We start from the raw sequence: 17,561 nt of genomic DNA, 5'->3' as shown, positions 1-17,561 counted from the left end.
GGCGTCGTCGGGGACGAATACGTCGACGCTGTGGATGTTGGTGGTGGTGCGACGAGGTCCGGGAGGCGACGAGGTCCGGGTGGTGGTGGTGCTCCGAGGAGACGAGGAGAGCGGCGCCGAGGAGACGAGGACGACGGGGCGGCGGGGCGGCGGCGTCCGGAGAGGAGAGGGCGGCGTCGCGGCGTCGGGGCGTCGGGGCGGAGACGAGGACGACGGGGCGGCGTCGAGGCGGCGGGGCAGCGGCGTCGGGAGAGGAGAGGGGAAGGGGATCGAGGGCGAGGGCGAGGGAGAGAGGGGATAGGTTATCCAACAGGTACATGCATACTAATGGCGCACCTCACCCTGGTGCGCCATAAGTACATCCATACTAATGGCGCACCTCACCCTGGTGCGCCATTAGTATTTTTTTTTTATTTCTGCTCGAGCCAACAGGTTATCTTCCACCTTACCTGATCCACACCAAGTTCCCTCTACTAGCTCGACTGGTCAGCAACCATTTCTCACACCAGGAGGTCCTGGGTTCGATTCCCAGGCTCCACAATTTCTTTATAAGACAGTAATAATTTTTTATAAGACAGTAATAATTTTTTTATAAGACAGTAATAATTTTTTATAAGACAGTAATATTTTTTTATAAGACAGTAATAAATTTTTTATAAGACAGTAATAATTTTTTTATAAGACAGTGGGGTGCGGGGGCCGGTGGACCGGGGGGTGCTCGGCGGCAAGGGGGACCGGATCTGGCGAGGTGGGATAGCTAGCGATCGAGATGGAGGGGGATCGAGATCGAGTGTCCATGAAATTTAAAAATATTCATGATAGTTCAAAAAGTGCCCATGAAATACAATCGAGAAATGAAGGCTACGATTTAAATACAATCGATCTTAGCTAGCTATCTGTTCACAATCTTCTTGCCCTTCTTTTTCGCAAATGGAGTTCTTCTATGGAACGGACGTCCTTTAGGTAGGGTGGTCCTGCTTCTTCTTGTGGTGTATGCTGCTACTTCATCATCGTCGTCATGTTCGATTCTCGGGTCGCCGTACTTGTCGAAGTCTTGCTCATTGGCTACTCCATCCATTCCAATGATCTTCCTTTTGCCTCTCCTCACGACAACACGACTGGGCTTTGACGGGTCGGTAATGAAGAAGCATTGGTCCACTTGGGAAGCCAGTACCCATGGCTCATTTTTCGCGGTGACGTTTGCGCCTGCGGTCTTGGATTTGGCTTCGGGTATAACCATGGTGGTGAAATACCGGTCTTCTTTTAGGACGCTCTTGGCCCATCTGACACGGAACATCGGGACCTTCTCTCCAGCGTAGCTCAGCTCCCAGATCTCCTCGATCCTTCCGTAGTATCTGTCCTTGTCGTTACCGGTGTAGGATTCCATCGTTACCCTGGAGTTATGATAACCATTGCTCTTCATGTCCTTGGCCTCGGTGTAGAATGTGTAGCCGTTGATATCGTACGCCTCATAGGTCATCAGGTTGTGCTCGGCGCCCTGTGACAAGGCGAATAAGAGTTGTTCTTCCGCGGAAGAATCCTCATGTAAAGGGTACGACAGAAGCTTCTTCTTGAACCAATGCGTGAAACATGAGTTGTGCTCTTTGAGTATATCTCCGTCCGTCCTCTGTTGGCCTCGGTCATTGTACGTCTTCTTAATAAAGGTTTTGTGCTCTACCACCCAAGGATCGACCACGTCTATGTGTTGTAGCGCGACTAGGTTTGCTCTTTCAAAGTCGGCGAGTCGACCCTCGAAGTCGACATGCATTTCGCGGCGACCCTCACGGTGACCCCATCCAGCGAGCCTGCCGAGGTGCCTGTTGACGGGCAGACCAACGGGGTTCTCGATGCCTAGATAATTCGTGCAGTAGGAGATGCACTCTTCGGTCAGAAAGCCCCTGGCTATGCTTCCCTCTGGACGTGACATGTTGCGAACGTATCCTTTGATGACACCATTCATCCTTTCGAACGGCATCATGCTGTGCAGGAACGTCGGCCCGAGTTGGATGATATTGTCCACGATATGGACCAGCAGATGCACCATAACGTCGAAGAATGCGGGCGGGAAGTACATCTCAAGCTCGCATAGTATCACCACGATCTCTTCCTGTAGCCTTCTGAGTTGCCTCACGCCAACAGACTTCCGAGAGATGACGTCGAAAAAGTTGCATAGGCCAAATAGCGTTTCACGGACGTGCGCGTCCATGATCCCACAGATTGCAACTGGAAGTATCTGCGTCATCAGCACGTGACAGTCGTGAGACTTCATCCCGCTGAACTTCAGCTTCGCTAGGTCTAGGTATCTACTTATCTTCCCCGCGTAACCGTAAGGAAGTTTTACTCCTACGAGGCAGGTGAAAAACTGCTCGATCTCCTCCTGACTTAGAGTGAAGCACGCGGGAGGGTAGTCATTTCCGGTCTTCTTGGCCTTTTTGCCTTTGCGACGACTTTCCGTGTCCTGCTTCGCCTCATCATCATCATCATCATCATCATCATATATAGCGTGAAGCTCCTGCCTGATGCCCATTGATTTCAAGTCTGCCCTTGCTTTCGGCCCATCTTTGGTCCTCTCTGGCATGTTGAGCAGGGTACCAAGCAGACTCTCGCACACGTTCTTCGTGATATGCATGACATCAAGGCTGTGAGGCACACGGTGGATCTTCCAGTACAGCAAGTCCCAGAAAACAGACCTCGTTTTCCATACCTTCAGCAGCGGCTCTGGCGCCTTTCGCTTCTTTCCCGGCTCTGGCGCCTTTTGCTTCTTTCCCGGCAGTGGGCAGTCTTTCCAATTTTTCAACAGCTCATCTATTTCCTCGCCGCTCCTCGTACGCGGGCATCCTCGGGGTTCGGTTTCACCATTGAATAGATCCTTGCGTTTTCTCCACGGGTCATCGTCGTGAAGCCACCTTCGATGTCCCATGAACACGGTTTTCGAAGACCCGGGATCTCTATCTAGCTGGCGATACGTTGTGTCATCCATGCACCTGACGCATCCAGAAAATCCGTGGACCACCTGCCCCGCGAGATATCCGTAACCGAGATAGTCGTGCACCGTCGTGAGCAGCGCGGCTCTCATAGGGAAATATTCTTTCTCTGCGGCGTCCCACGTATTGGCTGGCGTTTTCCACAGCGTGTCAAGCTCCTCTTTCAGCAGCCCCAGATACAGATTGATGTCGTTCCCTGGTTGTTTCGGTCCTTCAATTAGCATACTCATGTGAATGTACTTCCTCTTCATGCACAACCAGGGGGGAAGGTTGTACATCCACACAAACACAGGCCATGTGCTATGTGTGCTTCTCTGGCTGCCAAACGGATTGACTCCATCGGTGCTCGCGCCCAGCACGATGTTCCTTGGATCGTTCCCAAATTCTAGGTCTTCGAAGTTCAACGCTTGCCACTGGCTCGCATCCTTAGGGTGACCCAGCATCTTGTCTTTTTTATCTATCTCCGGATCATTTGCGTCATCTTCTCGCTTCTTCTCCTCCCTATCCGCGTGCCAACGCAGGAGCTTTGCTACCTTAGGGTCTGCGAAATACCGCTGCAGACGAGGAGTGATCGGAAAGTACCACACCACTTTTCGAGGAGCTTTCTTCCTCTTCTTGTATCGAGTGACGCCGCACACCGGACATATGGTAGACTCCGCGTGCTCGTCCCGATAAATGATGCAATTGTTCATGCACACATGGTATTTCACGTGCGGTAAATCCAGAGGACACACGATTTTCTTCGCCTCCTCCAAACTGGTCGGGCACTTGTTCCCCTTGGGAAGACGTTCGTGCCAGAATGACATGTTCTCGTCGAAGCATGCGTCGGTCATTTTGTGTTTTACCTTCATCTCCAGAGCCATGAGCGTTACTTTCAGGCGGGTATCCTCGGGCCTGCATCCTTCATACAATGGAGTAACCGCGTCTAACTCAAGTTGATCCATCTTGGCTTTCTCTCGGGGGGCAGCTCTTGCGTTATCCGTCTGCTTGAGAAGCAGCTCTTGAATATGAGGGTCCTGCACCCAGCCCATCGATGGTCCAGCGTCGTCTGCTCCGCCGGCATCATCATCTTCATGATCATGCCCGTCGTCTGCTCCGGCATCTTCCTCATCATCATGTCCTGCATCTTCTACATGATGACTGTGTACAGCATCACCGTCGTGATCATCTCCTGGGGATTCTTCGTCTTCTCGCCCGCCCAAGCCGCGGTGGTTGTCTTGCTGCCCTTCCTCATTTCTTGCCCGGCCCCCATGGACGACTTCATAGTCATCTTCATCACCTTGCCACCGATAGCCATCCATGAAACCATGCAAGAGCAGGTGGTCCCGCACCTGCCGGGATTCCGGGTCCGCAATAAGGCTCTTCAGCTTGCATCTTCGACACGGACATCTTATCTCCGTCTCGTTCTTTTGAAGCATCTCGGCCTTCGCGGACCTCAAAAACCTATTCACGATGCCTTCGGTCATCATGCGGACCATGGTCGCCTGCGGGGTAGAACAAAACGATATTTTAGAACCAACAAAAAATTTGGCATGACTTTCTCTAAAAATAGGACCAAAAAGAATGCTTAATGCCAAAGTTCTCGCCGAAATGGAAATGAATCAACATTCCGGCAAAATATTGGCAACTATCGCATTTCAAATACTGGTACACCTCCAAACACAAACACATATGCAACACCACAAACATATGCAACACCACGAACATACATAGATTTAGCTAGGCCATAAAAAGTGCATGTGCACATTGTTGTAGGGAGAACAACATAAATATAGCTTCCCCCCTTACTTACCTATCAAAACAAGGTAATTTAACCACTTAAATTGAATGAATCTATGGTGGAAATGAGGTGAAAAAGAGGAGGCACCCGAGACAAGGAGGAAGTGGAGAGAATGAAGTGGGGAGAAAGTGAGTGTGGGTAGGAGAGGTTATCCAAAATATCTTGTTGCTGCCCACTTACTAATGGCGCACCAACTCCAGATGCGCCATTAGTAATCCAGGTTACTAATGGTGCACCTTCTGGTGGTGCGCCATTAGTATGTTTGGACAGGCGCACTAGTTAAAAAAAACTTTTTATACTAATGGCGCACCCTGGGCCAGGTGCGCCATTACTAGTTACAACTAGTAATGGCGAACCGTGGGCAGGATGCGCCATTAGTACGTTTGGACAGGCGCACTAGTTAAAAAAAATTTGATACTAATGGCGCACCCTGGTGCAGGTGCGCCATTAGTAGTTTCAACTACTAATGGCGCACTGTCTCTGGATGCGCCATTAGTATGTTTGGACAGGCGCACTAGTTAAAAAAAATTTGATACTAATGGCGCACCCTGGGCCAGGTGCGCCATTAGTAGTTTCAACTACTAATGGCGCACTGTGTCTGGATGCGCCATTAGTATGTTTGGACAGGCGCACTAGTTAAAAAAAATTGATACTAATGGCGCACCCTGGGCCAGGTGCGCCATTAGTAGTTTCAACTCTAATGGCGTATCAGAAGGTGGTGCGCCATTAGTATATACTAATGGCGCACGGCTTGTCTGGTGCGCCATTAGTGTCAATCCCATCTATAGCCCTTTTTCTAGTAGTGGTCCTTGTAAAACTTCAACTCCTCTGTAGCACACACAGATTCTGCATAAGCCGCATCGCCTTCCTCACACTCCAGAGCCACCTTCCGGCTGCCGTGAACCGTAATGGTCCCATTGTGACCCGGCATCTTGAGTTGTAAATACACATAACACGGCCGTGCCATGAACTTGGCGTAAGCTGGCCGTCCAAATATAGCATGGTAGGGACTTCTTATCTTGACCACCTCAAAGGTCAATTTCTCCACCCTGTAGTTGCTTTCATCACCAAAAGCCACTTCCAATTCGATCTTGCCGACTGGATAAGCCGACTTACCAGGTACCACGCCATGGAAGATAGTGTTCGACTGGCTGAGGTTCTTATCAACCAACCCCATACGGCGAAAAGTCTCATAATAGAGGATGTTGATGCTGCTGCCTCCATCCATGAGTACCTTTGTGAATTTATATCCTCCCACTTGAGGAGCCACCACTAAGGCCAAGTGGCCCGGGTTATCCACCCGGGGAGGGTGATCCTCCCTACTCCACACTATAGGTTGCTCAGACCACCGCAAGTAGCGTGGGATCGCCGGCTCAACAGCATTCACAGCCCTCTTGTGAAGCTTCTGATCTCGCTTGCACAAACTAGTGGTAAACACATGATACTGTCCACCGCTAAGCTGCTTTGGATTGGTCTGATAACCCCCCTGCTGCTGTTGATGACCCTGGCCAGACTGTTGATTAAAGCCCCCTTGACCGTTCTGAGGAACGGAGTTTGAGCCGCCACCCGGGCCATGAAAGCCGCCGGCGCCTGAGCCGCCGCCCGGGCCATTGTAGTTCTTAAAGGCCTTCATGATTGCACAATCCTTCCATAGATGAGTCGCTGGCTTCTCTCTAGAGCCGTGCCTCGGACAAGGCTCATTCAACAGCTGCTCCAGTGAAGGTCCTGACCCGCCGCCTCGGGGAGGGGGCCTCCCCTTGCGTCGCTGGTTATTGCCTTGTGCGCTGGCGCTGGCCACAAACTCTAGGCTGCCATCTGCCTTGCGCTTGCCTCCTCCTTGGTTCCCCGCGTTAAACTGAGGACCCCTGCCATTGCCGTTCTTCTTTCCCTTCCCTGCCCTTTCATCATCTGAAGGGGGATCCTTGGTACCATCGAAATCGGCGTACTTGACAAGAGCCGCCATTAGTGTACCCATATCACTGCAGTCGCGCTTAAGCCGCCTGAGTTTCATCTTTAGGGGCACGAAGCGACAATTCTGCTCTAACATTAAGACTGCAGAGCCGGCATCCATCTTATCTGATGAATGTATGATCTCCTTAACCCGGCGAACCCAATGGGTCGTGGATTCACCCTCCTGCTGCTTACAGTTAGTCAAATCCACAATTGACATAGACTGCCTACAGGTATCTTTGAAGTTTTGGATGAACCGGGCTTTCAGCTCAGCCCAAGACCCAATGGAGTTCGGTGGTAGCCCTTTCAACCAAGTGCGGGCAGTCCCATCTAACATCATGGTAAAATATTTGGCCATGGCCGCCTCACTGACCTCCAGTAGCTCCATAGCCATCTCATAACTCTCGATCCAAGCTGCGGGTTGTAAGTCAGCTGTGTAGTTAGGCACCTTCCTAGGGCCCTTGAAGTCCTTAGGTAGACGTTCATTACGGATAGCTGGCACTAAGCAAGGGACACCCCCGGTCCTGGTAGGGATACCCACATCAATGGAAGTCGTCGGATAAGCCGGGGGGGTCTGGTAAGCCGTCAATTGAGGTACTTGCTCCGCCTCTTGCCGCGCTTGGTCTGCTGCATAAAAGGCTCCATTATGAGCCGGGCCATGGCCAGGAGGCGGGTCATGGCGTCGGACGTTGCTTGAGCCGGTTGCTGAGACCATGTGCCGGCTGTAACTCGGGCTCTGGCCTGGACGAGGGGTCGAGTGGATCCTGTCCCGGCTGTAGGAGTACGCCTCTTGCTGTGCCAGTGCTGTCTGAAGGAGTTCCCTGACCCGGCGGGTTTCAATAGCCGTCGGAGAGTCGCCGTCAACTGGTAGAGCCGCCAGCCGTGCTGCCGCAGCGACCATGTTCTCCAGCGGGTTATTATAATGACCCGGGGGTATTGGCACATACTGAGGCGGGGCAGGGGGCACCTGGGGAGGCCCCATCACTCGTGGCTGAGTAAGGGGTCCAGACCCGGGCGCTATGATCCCTGGCGGGTTACTAGACCCTGCACCCGGCGTGTTGAAGAGGTTGCGTGGACCGTAAACCGAAGGGAGTCGAGATTGGGCCTTTTGATGCCTCCTTCTCAGGACCTCATTGGCTGCGTTTTGATCCATCGTGAGTTGGAAGGACTGCGCCTGTATCAGCTGAGTTTGGGCATCGAGAGCCGCCCTCTCCGCAGCCAGCCTGATCCCCTCCGCTGCAAGATCCTCTTTAGCTTTTATTAGATCCAATTTTAACGGTGCCACCTCCGCGTCATGCCGAGCTTGATCCGCCGGGTCAACCGTTGCGGTTAACAGGGCCGTCATCTTGTCCGTGAGATCCATTAGCACCTGAGCCGGCGAAGGCACCGGGGTTCCCGCTCCAGCAGCGGGGCTCTGCACAGGCTGTGCTCCAGCCATAAAAACTCCAACCTGACTTGGCGGCTCAAATAGGTCCGGAATACTGTCACCATCGGAACAACCCATGAGCCTGCTATCCTGAAGTTGGTACAATGAGTTTGACTCATCGGTGGCCGACTCGCCGTCAGAGCCGGCGGCCGTCTCATCACCAGGCCCAGCTGGATCAGAGGGCCCTCCATGGATGCATCCCACAAAAGCGCGCCTTAAGGCAGGCCGGGCCCGGGCGGGTCGTGCGTGCTGAGCCGTTTCGATGAGATCGGCGCAGAGATCCGGCTCAGGGCCCGGCTCACCAATCTTACAAATGAAGACATGAATTCCGCCGAAGGGGACCCGGTACCCGTACTCAATTGAGCCGGCGTCGGGGCCCCAGTTTGCATCGTCGATGTAGAGCTTGCCGCGACGACTCTTGGTCATCCGGCCCACAGCGTATCCCTTGAGCCCTTTGAAGCTGCCCTTCAAGAACTCGAATCCACCGTGCGCTGGCCCCACGGTGGGCGCCAACTGTCATGGAATTATCACGGCAGATGTCCTCGGGCTAGGACTTAGTCGTGGAGCCATCGCAACTAGGAAGCTTGAAGGGGTTAATGCGGGACAAGGAACACGAGGGTTATACTGGTTCGGCCCCTTACGGCGAAGGTAAAAGCCTACGTCCAGTTTGAGGTGGTATTGATTAGGGTTATGATCACCAGGGAGCTAAACTGCTATGCCCGGCTCTCAATGAGATTGTTCTTGTCCCTAAACCGCTGCCGGGTCGTCCCTTTATATAGAGAGGCTGACGCCCAGCAGCCCTTAGAGTCCCGGCCGGCTCATAAGAGTGTCCGGCTCGGACTCTCAATCATACTTGCCTTGCACTACAAGTTCTACCATAATAATGTTTGTAACCACGGGCTTTAAGCCATATCCGGGTCTTAAGCCCATCTCTGGCCCATCGTCTTCAAGCTTGGCTCCGGGCTTCTGGTAATGACCATTAGAGTAACCCGGCCCCTCCTGGCGGGTGACCCTAAGGTCTATATCCTCAACACCCACCGAGCAGGCCGCGCTGGCGCTCAGGGTGCTCGCCGCCGTGCTCCCCGGCGACGACGACGACCCCACAACGGACGGAGCTGGCGCCTCCCTGCGCCCATCTATCCACTCCGTCCAGGTCTCTCTCTCTCTCTCTCTCTCTCCTAGTTCCCGTTCTTACATCCACTCTCGCTGCCAGCTCCTCCTGTACCTGCAGCAGATAGAGAGAGGGATGATGTGAAGGAGACGAGAGGAAGGAGAAGCCATGCCACCTCCTTCCCCGTCCACTGCGTCGTGCGTGACAACCGGCTGGGCTCTGTTTCAGCACCCCAATCTTCCTACCTCTACCCCATCTAATTTCTCCATCCCTTTCTTTCAGGTACTCTCTCTCCCTCCTGATTAGCCTGCACTCCTCTCTTATGCATTTCTTTGTTTGATATAATACCTAAAATTTCCCATCTTTGTGTTGTACGGGCAGATTTATTACGTGTACATGCATACAAGGCGCTCGATGAAAATCCAAGCAGGTTGCAAGGGAAGACAAATTCCATTTTATGCTCAAGTGTAATCATTGATTATTTTTTCCTCACATTTAGCATGCAGTCAACTTTTACTTATATGTACAATATATTACCTCTTTCAGTTATATGACTTGCACACACACAATATATTGCATCTGTAGGTCATGTGACTTGCCTACAGAAGATATGAGTGTCCTCGGAAAATATTATTATGCTGGATCTACTATGGTTGCCACATTATGCAAGTCAGCATTTAGTGATCTAAAAGTTTAGACCATGCCATTATGTTCAATGCTCAGCAAATCCACCCTTCGCATGTATGTTTGGCAGCTCATTCACAAGTGACTTGCAATATCTGCTTACTGAATTTTTGGTGTTAATTTTACCTTCTGTTTAAGCATTGTGTGTTTTGTTTGAAGCTGAAGTAATCCAGCATTAGCTTTTCTAAAAAATGTCGTTATGTGTCGTGGTTACTGTTTGATGTCACTTGGTTGTTTATTCCTGACCATTACGTCTTGCCGATGTCGTTCTTGGGGGCCTGAACTATTTTGACAGGATGCCAACTCCCCCTCCATCCCCAAGGGGCCCGAAACATATGCATTTATGTTCAACAACTATATTATGAAGTAACTGCATTCTTGCTTGATCCAACTAAAGTTCTAAATCAGTGGTTCATGCCTATAAATAATTTAGGGGTTGATAAAAGATTATCTTTGTGTCCGTACTCAAATTTTGAAGATGATTGCACACATCCTAAAATGGCATCCAAAGAAAATTAGAGAGAGTAAATAGCTAGCATAGTGACAAGTCTGGACAATATCATGTATATGGGCTTATCAAGCTATCATGCAGAAAGATTCAGTTTTCGTACATTGGCAGGTTAACTTGCCATAGAACACCCTTGATAAAAAATCATTAAGTTTGGCAAGTGAATCCTCAGTGAAGATGATACTAAAATTGACAGACTTGCAAGTATTAAGTGTCATCAATTGCAAAACAAAATTATCTGAAATCCTGCAAGTTTTACTACCTATTTTTGTTGTATAGTTCTACTTGCTTGAACAGAAGCAATGCACAACAGTCACCACAAAGAACACGATATTGTGTGCACAAGCTAGACTATAACTATCTAATTGATTTGGTTTGCCATCTGGTGTTTATCTAATTTATTTGCACCAAAATGAGTAATTCTGATGCACCTCTTCTTTCCTAATAATAGTTGCTTCTGACTAGCGACTGGTGGCGCTGGATGTGCTTGCTTCCTTTGTCGTGCAACTTCTTCGACTCAACCCGACCGTGTTACAGGTTTCTCTCCCCCTCCCTCTCTCTTGACCCCCTATTATTTTCTGGATTGGAAGTGGCCTAAAGAATATGAAGGCACTTGGAACTAGCATTCACACATGTTTTCTCTCTCAGATTTTGAAGGTCGATTCTCAGCATAATCTTTACCTCTGATGATATTTCCTTTTCTGGGTATTTTACTTTGTCATGTGCATTGCGACCTGGAGACCTTTATGATTACATCTGCAACATAGTGATAGGGAGGTGTTGCATATGGTGACTTCCAGTCTGATGTGTACATCGATCTCCTTTTTGAATACCAAAATTGTTGGATGTAATTAAAAATTTGCTTACTTTCTTGGCTGTAATTTATTTGCCAAACTAGCTGCGTAATGCTTACTTTCTTGGCTGTAATTTATTTGCTAAACTTACTTTTTTGGCTGTAATCTATTTGTCATTTGTAACAGCCAATTCACATGCAAAAAAATGCTTTGAAGATTTTTATTGACATTTTATTAAAGTAGTTTTCAAATGCAACCTCACCTATTTTCCTTTTTTGTTGTTTCTACTAGGTTTAAACTAAAAGGAGAAAGAGCTAAAAATGTCCTTTATCTTTATAGTCTTTTATGTTGAAGGGGCTATGTACGTAGTATTTATCCATATTTTTACTCCTCCAGATGTGATGTGGATGATGTCTTGGGATCGGACATCGTCTTCTCTCTGCTGGCCCTGCCGTCGTTCCTTAGGTGCGGTCCCTTTTTTCCGCTTGCGTTTTCTTCATTAAGATGTGTGTTCTCTCCTGATTCGCTCGTGCTTATCTTTCGTTTCTCAGTCCGGTGTCGCCATTGTTTTTTGGTTCTTGGTCTCTTATTGCCGCATGGTACTGGACTTCTGCTTCCAAGGGCTAGGATCTGGTGTGGTTGCTTCTTTCTAGGATGTTCGTCGTCGACCTGGGACATGTACTTTACTGCTTTCTTATCTTTGGTGTGTACATGTCCTGCCTGTTTATTTCTTAATACTCACACGTGTTGGTTGTAATAGCCACTTTAGTACTTTAGTACTTTCTTACCTTTGGTGTGCATCTGTCCTACCTGTCTATTTCTTATATTCACCATTTTGGTTGTAATAGTCGGTTTAGTTGGTCCATAGGAGTGGTCTATGTGGTTATGCTTTGTTGTATGAGTAGATGATGGTGGATTTGATCTGTTTGACTGCCTTTGATATGTTTTCCTGCCTTTGGACGCACTATTGCCATGTACTGTAACATTTATTCAGTGTAAAATGCAGATTTTCAGAAATATCAAAGATTGAGAGAAGCATATTTAGGCCTGAAACTTTTATTTTGCCAAAACTTTTATCTGCGCATGTCGTTTAGCGAACTTGGCTTTGCTTGGTGGTTTAGCTTAGGCTGGCCTTTTTGGCATCACTCATCAGTTAGATTGTCCTCTTATATGAGAACCTATGATAGTCAGTTCAATAGAAAGCAGAGAAAATGATAGATAACATGAGCTAATATTTGGTTGATGTACTATTCAGGTGTGAAGATCCATTGGTAAAGTTTATTTGAAGAAACTGTAGCGTTCCATGGACCCATTATTTCGGCGAGCCGGTCCTATTAATGCACTGAAGAGTCCATCTCTTAGCATTGAACCACAAGTTCATGTTCGCAAGCTGAAACCAAGAAATCCGTGTCTGATATTTGTCTCCGATGGTGTTTGGGAGCATCTTAGCGATGATGCTGCTGTGCAAATCATCTTCAAGAACCAAAGAAATGGCAGGTTATGATTAATATCGGCAACATTGGATCTTTCCTCCGTGTATGAATGATCTGTTGGACATATGAAACGACACTGAGGTTGTGCGAAATTATTTGTGCAGGGTATAGAAAACTGATTAGTGTGAGCTGCCTTGAAGGAAGCCACAAAGAAGAGAGAGGTTGGTGTACATGACCTGAAGATGATAAGGTGCCACTTCCAAGACGACATCAACATTGTCGTGGTCTGTCTTCAACGACACCCGGGGCGCTGTCAGACAATGGCCGTGGACCAGCAACTGCACCAGTGATCCTGCCATGGCGGCGCTATGGACGACACGTCACCATAACCACATTGATGGTCCAAGCCCAGGTGAAAATACTCTTATGTCTCATTTCTATTAAATGAATAGTTACTTGACTTGATGTTGGTTAGGATCTATGTGGAGCTAGGAAATGTTCTGTTTGACTAGCACCATGAATATGCAATGTCCATTATTTCTAAATTTTGTTAGTTCCAGTCTGGAAACATACCTTGCACAATAAGATAAATGATGCATGGGGTGCCATGGCTTGGTTAACTCATTAATAGGCAGTTTACTTTGTGTTTTAGAAACTGATTCACATAGAGAGCCTTTTTGCTCGGTCAAATCAGAGTTATGGTGGTAGTTGTAGCTAAAAGGTTAGCTCAATTATTTCTGAAATGCATATAATACTTGCATTACATGGCTGAAAGGTTCTCACCCAATTTATGCTTCTAATAAAATTAAGAAAATGCTTTGTGTTTTAGAAACTGATTGAAAATTGCATGTTGTACTTCTGCAACAAGGCTCCCTAAATATTCCCTATGTTCTAAACTGGATTCAGATAAGGGTAAAGATATTTGAAACGTCCCTCATTTCATTTTAACACCATTACTTTTTCGCCTCCTCCTCATATAATCTCTAACAGAGGTTGGCTCTATATTTTCTATGGTTTAAGGTGTACACCCTGCTATTATGTCAGAGGTTTGGGAGTTCTTACTTGGTCGTTTGATCTCGAGAACACCTTTTATGAGCACGAGCAAATTGGGCAGACCATAAGGTACTCAACTCATTCTATACTTTTTTTGACTGCAGGTTCCATCAAGTAAATATACGATTTCTTCAAACTCCATTCTAATCAATAATTGCCTTATTGTAAAGGACTTATTTATTTTGCGCTCATTAATCTTGAACTATAGATTAAATCTTTTTGCTACATGTTAAGTTATGTGTGAAAGGATGAATTAATATGAGGCATACATTCTCTGTTTTATGGAGAATACATGAACTGCTGCATGTATCAAAATGTGGATTTCTGGACTTTTTTTCCTAAAAAAATACATTTGCTTATGTTCTTGCGTACTTACTTGTGACGAGTGTGGGAGGGCTTATGGCTTTTATGGCGACAAGTCACGAGTGTCGCTAATCTCCACTGCCGGTAATTTATTATACACGGTCACTGTCTCGTCTCTCGTTGTTCTGTATGGTCCAAGTAAATGAGGCTTTTCCTGCATCGGTTATTTGTATTAGATGATCAGTACAGGAAGTTGTAGTAGCTACCCCATCCTTTTTAATCTAAATGATGGTAAGCACGAGTTGGATTCTATGACTACTTGAGGGGCATATTGTCACATCATGTGCTATGTTGGACCCTATCGATTTTACCGATGTAGTACATGATTTCACAGTTTTTTTCTAGCACATATACATTAATTATTCTTTACAAAAATAAACAGATCTTATAATCTACTGATAAATGGAAGTATGCACCTCTGCTTACTAATATAGAATACTATTTGCGTATCTGACCTACTTCGATTTAATTGCTGCATGTTCTTACCTTAGTGACCGTGGTGCACAATCTTATACACTAATCGGAGAGGAAATATATTACATAACAACCTGTGAAAGACCTGGTGAACAACATTTTAGCATGCTTTGTTGTGACATTTCAGTCGCCTGCTGCTTTGTTTCGACTCTTTCTATTCTTCCATTTAGGTACTTCTAGGACACGGACAATTGTCCTCAAGGTCAAGACTTCACATCAATGCTCCCAAGCCCATTCCCTTTTAAAATTTTCTCAATGTCACTTCTATAGGTTTACTTGAGATGTTATGGTGCATGTGTTGTGCTGAGGTTTTCCTACTTCCCTTTTAACTACTCCTCTGAATTTGATCACATGTTTATGCAATTGGACCAAAGCGCCGACATTACCTACAGCTTATCAACACAACTCTTTGTGCCTGTGTTGACCCTTTGTCCATGCGGTGGTCCTGTGGGCTGCTCTTTCTGATTGGGGGGGTGTGAAATAGGAGTTCAAGACGAGCTCAATTGTGTTGTGTAGGTCGTAAACAGATGCATAAAGGTTATTTTTTTAATATAGAGCACAAATATATATTATTTGAGGTGATTTATTCATTTTTTAGTTCCATCATTAGCATGTCTACAAAAGGATCCAGTGTAGAAAACTAAGCGTGTTGAGGTTTAATTCATATAAGAATGTGTCGGAATGGAAATATGAAAATGTGTGTGTATGAACAAGCTCAGATCCATTTCTCATGTTTATATTACTTTTAATCATGGGCTAAAGATCAAATGCTACCATGCAGCACCACAGTTGGGTAGTTTTTGACATCTTCAGATACAATATGCAGGCGAATATGACATTTCCCGTGCGAGATCAAATGACTTGAGCATTACATTGGTTCAACTGTCCCTCTCATCAAGTATTATGTTTGCGAGATGAACAAGACTTTCATGACTCCTGGACAGAGGATGGTATGGATCTTAAGAACCCTACTTCTCACAAGTAGAGAATCGTAGTACCCAAATATGACCAATTAATGTTTCTTTTTCCAGTCGCTTCACGAAGCTATATTTAAAGGACCATCTCAATGAACCGGTCGAGGACATGATGGTGAAACTCAGCACTTGAGGTGTCACAAGACAGGTCCGTATAATAATGGACACGAACAAGAGGGCCATGATAACAAACAATTTGTAACTTTGTCAAAGCAGCAGGGGTCATAGAGTTTCAGAGATGAGTCTTTGCCTTTGAGATTGAAAGGGGGGAACTAACGCTCACAGTCCATAAGCTTTAAAATGCTAAGATACAAAATCGCATGTGCACTGTCTGTACAGAAATCATTATATACAGTTTATCTCACAAGTTGTTTGCATCAGGTTCATGTGAAGTGCCACCTATGAGGTTGATTGATAAGGCAGTTGAATGAAGCCACTTATTAGTATGCTTAATAGCTATGGTTTCGTAATTGTTTCTCCTTTATTATGTTTCTCCTTTTATTATTTTCCCTCCTATATTTACGCTTTTGATTTCGAACATAATGACGGGTGGTTATGTTTTGTGGTCTTATGAACACTGAACTCGATGTTGCCTTATAATCTTACTCGATGTTGCCTTATAATCTTAAGCTGATATCGAACTCCATTATGTCTTGCATCTATCACAAACGATTTTGTTATCCTATGCGAAAGCATACACTAAATCCGTATTCCTACTAACTTCGTACTATCTGTTTGGCCAAAACGTTGGGACCGGCACCCTCGCGCCAAGGCGTGTTTCCGATCTAGTACATATGAAATTCTTAGTTGTAACCTGGACATCGAAGCATAGTGAAGGAACTAATAAATGCGCTGATCTCTAAACCTGAAAAAGACAAGAATGAGCTATAGATCCATTATTTAGATACATTATAACGGAGCACTTTTCCTGCCCTCTCAGGCCATTAGCATTTCTAGCCATCGGATTTACACTTTTAGCATTTTCAACCGTCCGATTAAACTTTGATCGTAGTACTTACCCTGACTGGACTGGGCAGCTGCTCCCGCATCAAAATTAGAGGCATGTGGTTAATTGGGCCGCTCTCGCGCGAAGCCCATTCAAACTCACAGGAACCATTGGACGTGTTTCACTAAAAAAGAAAGAGGTAATATCACTGGGGGTCATAGAACTTGCGCTTGATGTTCAGTTTAGTGCTACAATTTTGAAAATACGGATTTGTGGTCATCTAGCTTGACATCATGTGCATATACGGTCACAAAAATAAACATATGCGGATGTATCGGGGTGTATGGCCCCACCAGTCAGTGAGCCATGGCACTCAGTTGACTCATTTTTGCACAAAACACCCCCTCACATTTTTTTCTCCGGGAAAAGTTGCCAGTGCAATGCATTTTTACACCAGAGACGTCGCTTTATTTTTATTTGCAAAAGAGCTGACCACTGTAGTGCAAATAGGTACAAAAATGACACAAAAGAGGGCACCCGGTCTCGAACCTGCAACCCACGTTTACTACACAAACCAATCTAGGCAACACAGCCTTCAGTGGTCGAACCCAAGGGAGAAGGGACGTGGCAGTTCTACCTCCTCCGGGAGAGCCTAGACTCCCAGCGTTCGGGTCAACTTTCTGTTTCACCGAACGATTTTTCTGGATGACGTGTCCCTCTCCAGTGCTTTGAGATCGATGCAACTAATCTAACGGCAGAAAGCGTGTTCGAGCCGAGATGAAAAAAAGCGTCACGTTTTGGAATTATAGATCCCGTTTTCATAAGACCACTTGAGGAAGAGGGGTAAAGTTGAACACTTATTTTTTAAAGTAAATATGAGAATGGGCAGAAATTAGGGAAAAATTGGAATTGACCCTTTATGAAATTAACCATACACAAGTTTGGCAAAAATATGTGGCAAAGTATAACATTCCTAGGCTTAGAACCAAACAACCTCTTAGTGTGGGGTAACTACAGCACATGCATGCTTCGCCACTGAATAACAAGGAAAAAAAATCAAAAACAATTACATGCACCGGTC

The 17,561-nt window shown here is 46.6% G+C and overlaps 1 protein-coding gene across 5 annotated transcripts in view; it reads left to right on the top strand.

The window, feature by feature from the left end:
• Window positions 1-15,987, top strand: part of LOC141041558 (uncharacterized) — a 33,255-nt gene extending 17,268 nt beyond the window's left edge. Inside the window, exons 2-12 of one of the 5 annotated variants that reach the window (XM_073508090.1) lie at window positions 9,183-9,293; window positions 9,375-9,533; window positions 9,633-9,992; window positions 10,895-10,980; window positions 11,634-11,702; window positions 11,789-11,915; window positions 12,493-12,734; window positions 12,835-13,082; window positions 13,691-13,792; window positions 15,387-15,510; window positions 15,592-15,987. In XM_073508090.1, the coding sequence (XP_073364191.1) occupies window positions 9,183-9,293; window positions 9,375-9,395 (132 nt within the window). In that variant the 3' untranslated portion in view covers window positions 9,396-9,533; window positions 9,633-9,992; window positions 10,895-10,980; ... (5 more) ...; window positions 15,387-15,510; window positions 15,592-15,987. The other 4 variants (XR_012201915.1, XM_073508089.1, XR_012201916.1 and 1 more) reach the window with 4 other exon arrangements.
• The last annotated feature ends 1,574 nt before the right edge of the window (window positions 15,988-17,561 follow it).

The sequence above is a fragment of the Aegilops tauschii genome, chromosome 2 (genome assembly GCF_002575655.3).
Source record: "Aegilops tauschii subsp. strangulata cultivar AL8/78 chromosome 2, Aet v6.0, whole genome shotgun sequence".
Lineage (NCBI taxonomy): Eukaryota > Viridiplantae > Streptophyta > Magnoliopsida > Poales > Poaceae > Aegilops > Aegilops tauschii.
The sequence above is the reverse complement of the archived record's forward strand: the minus strand, read 5'-3'. Positions and strand labels throughout refer to the sequence as shown.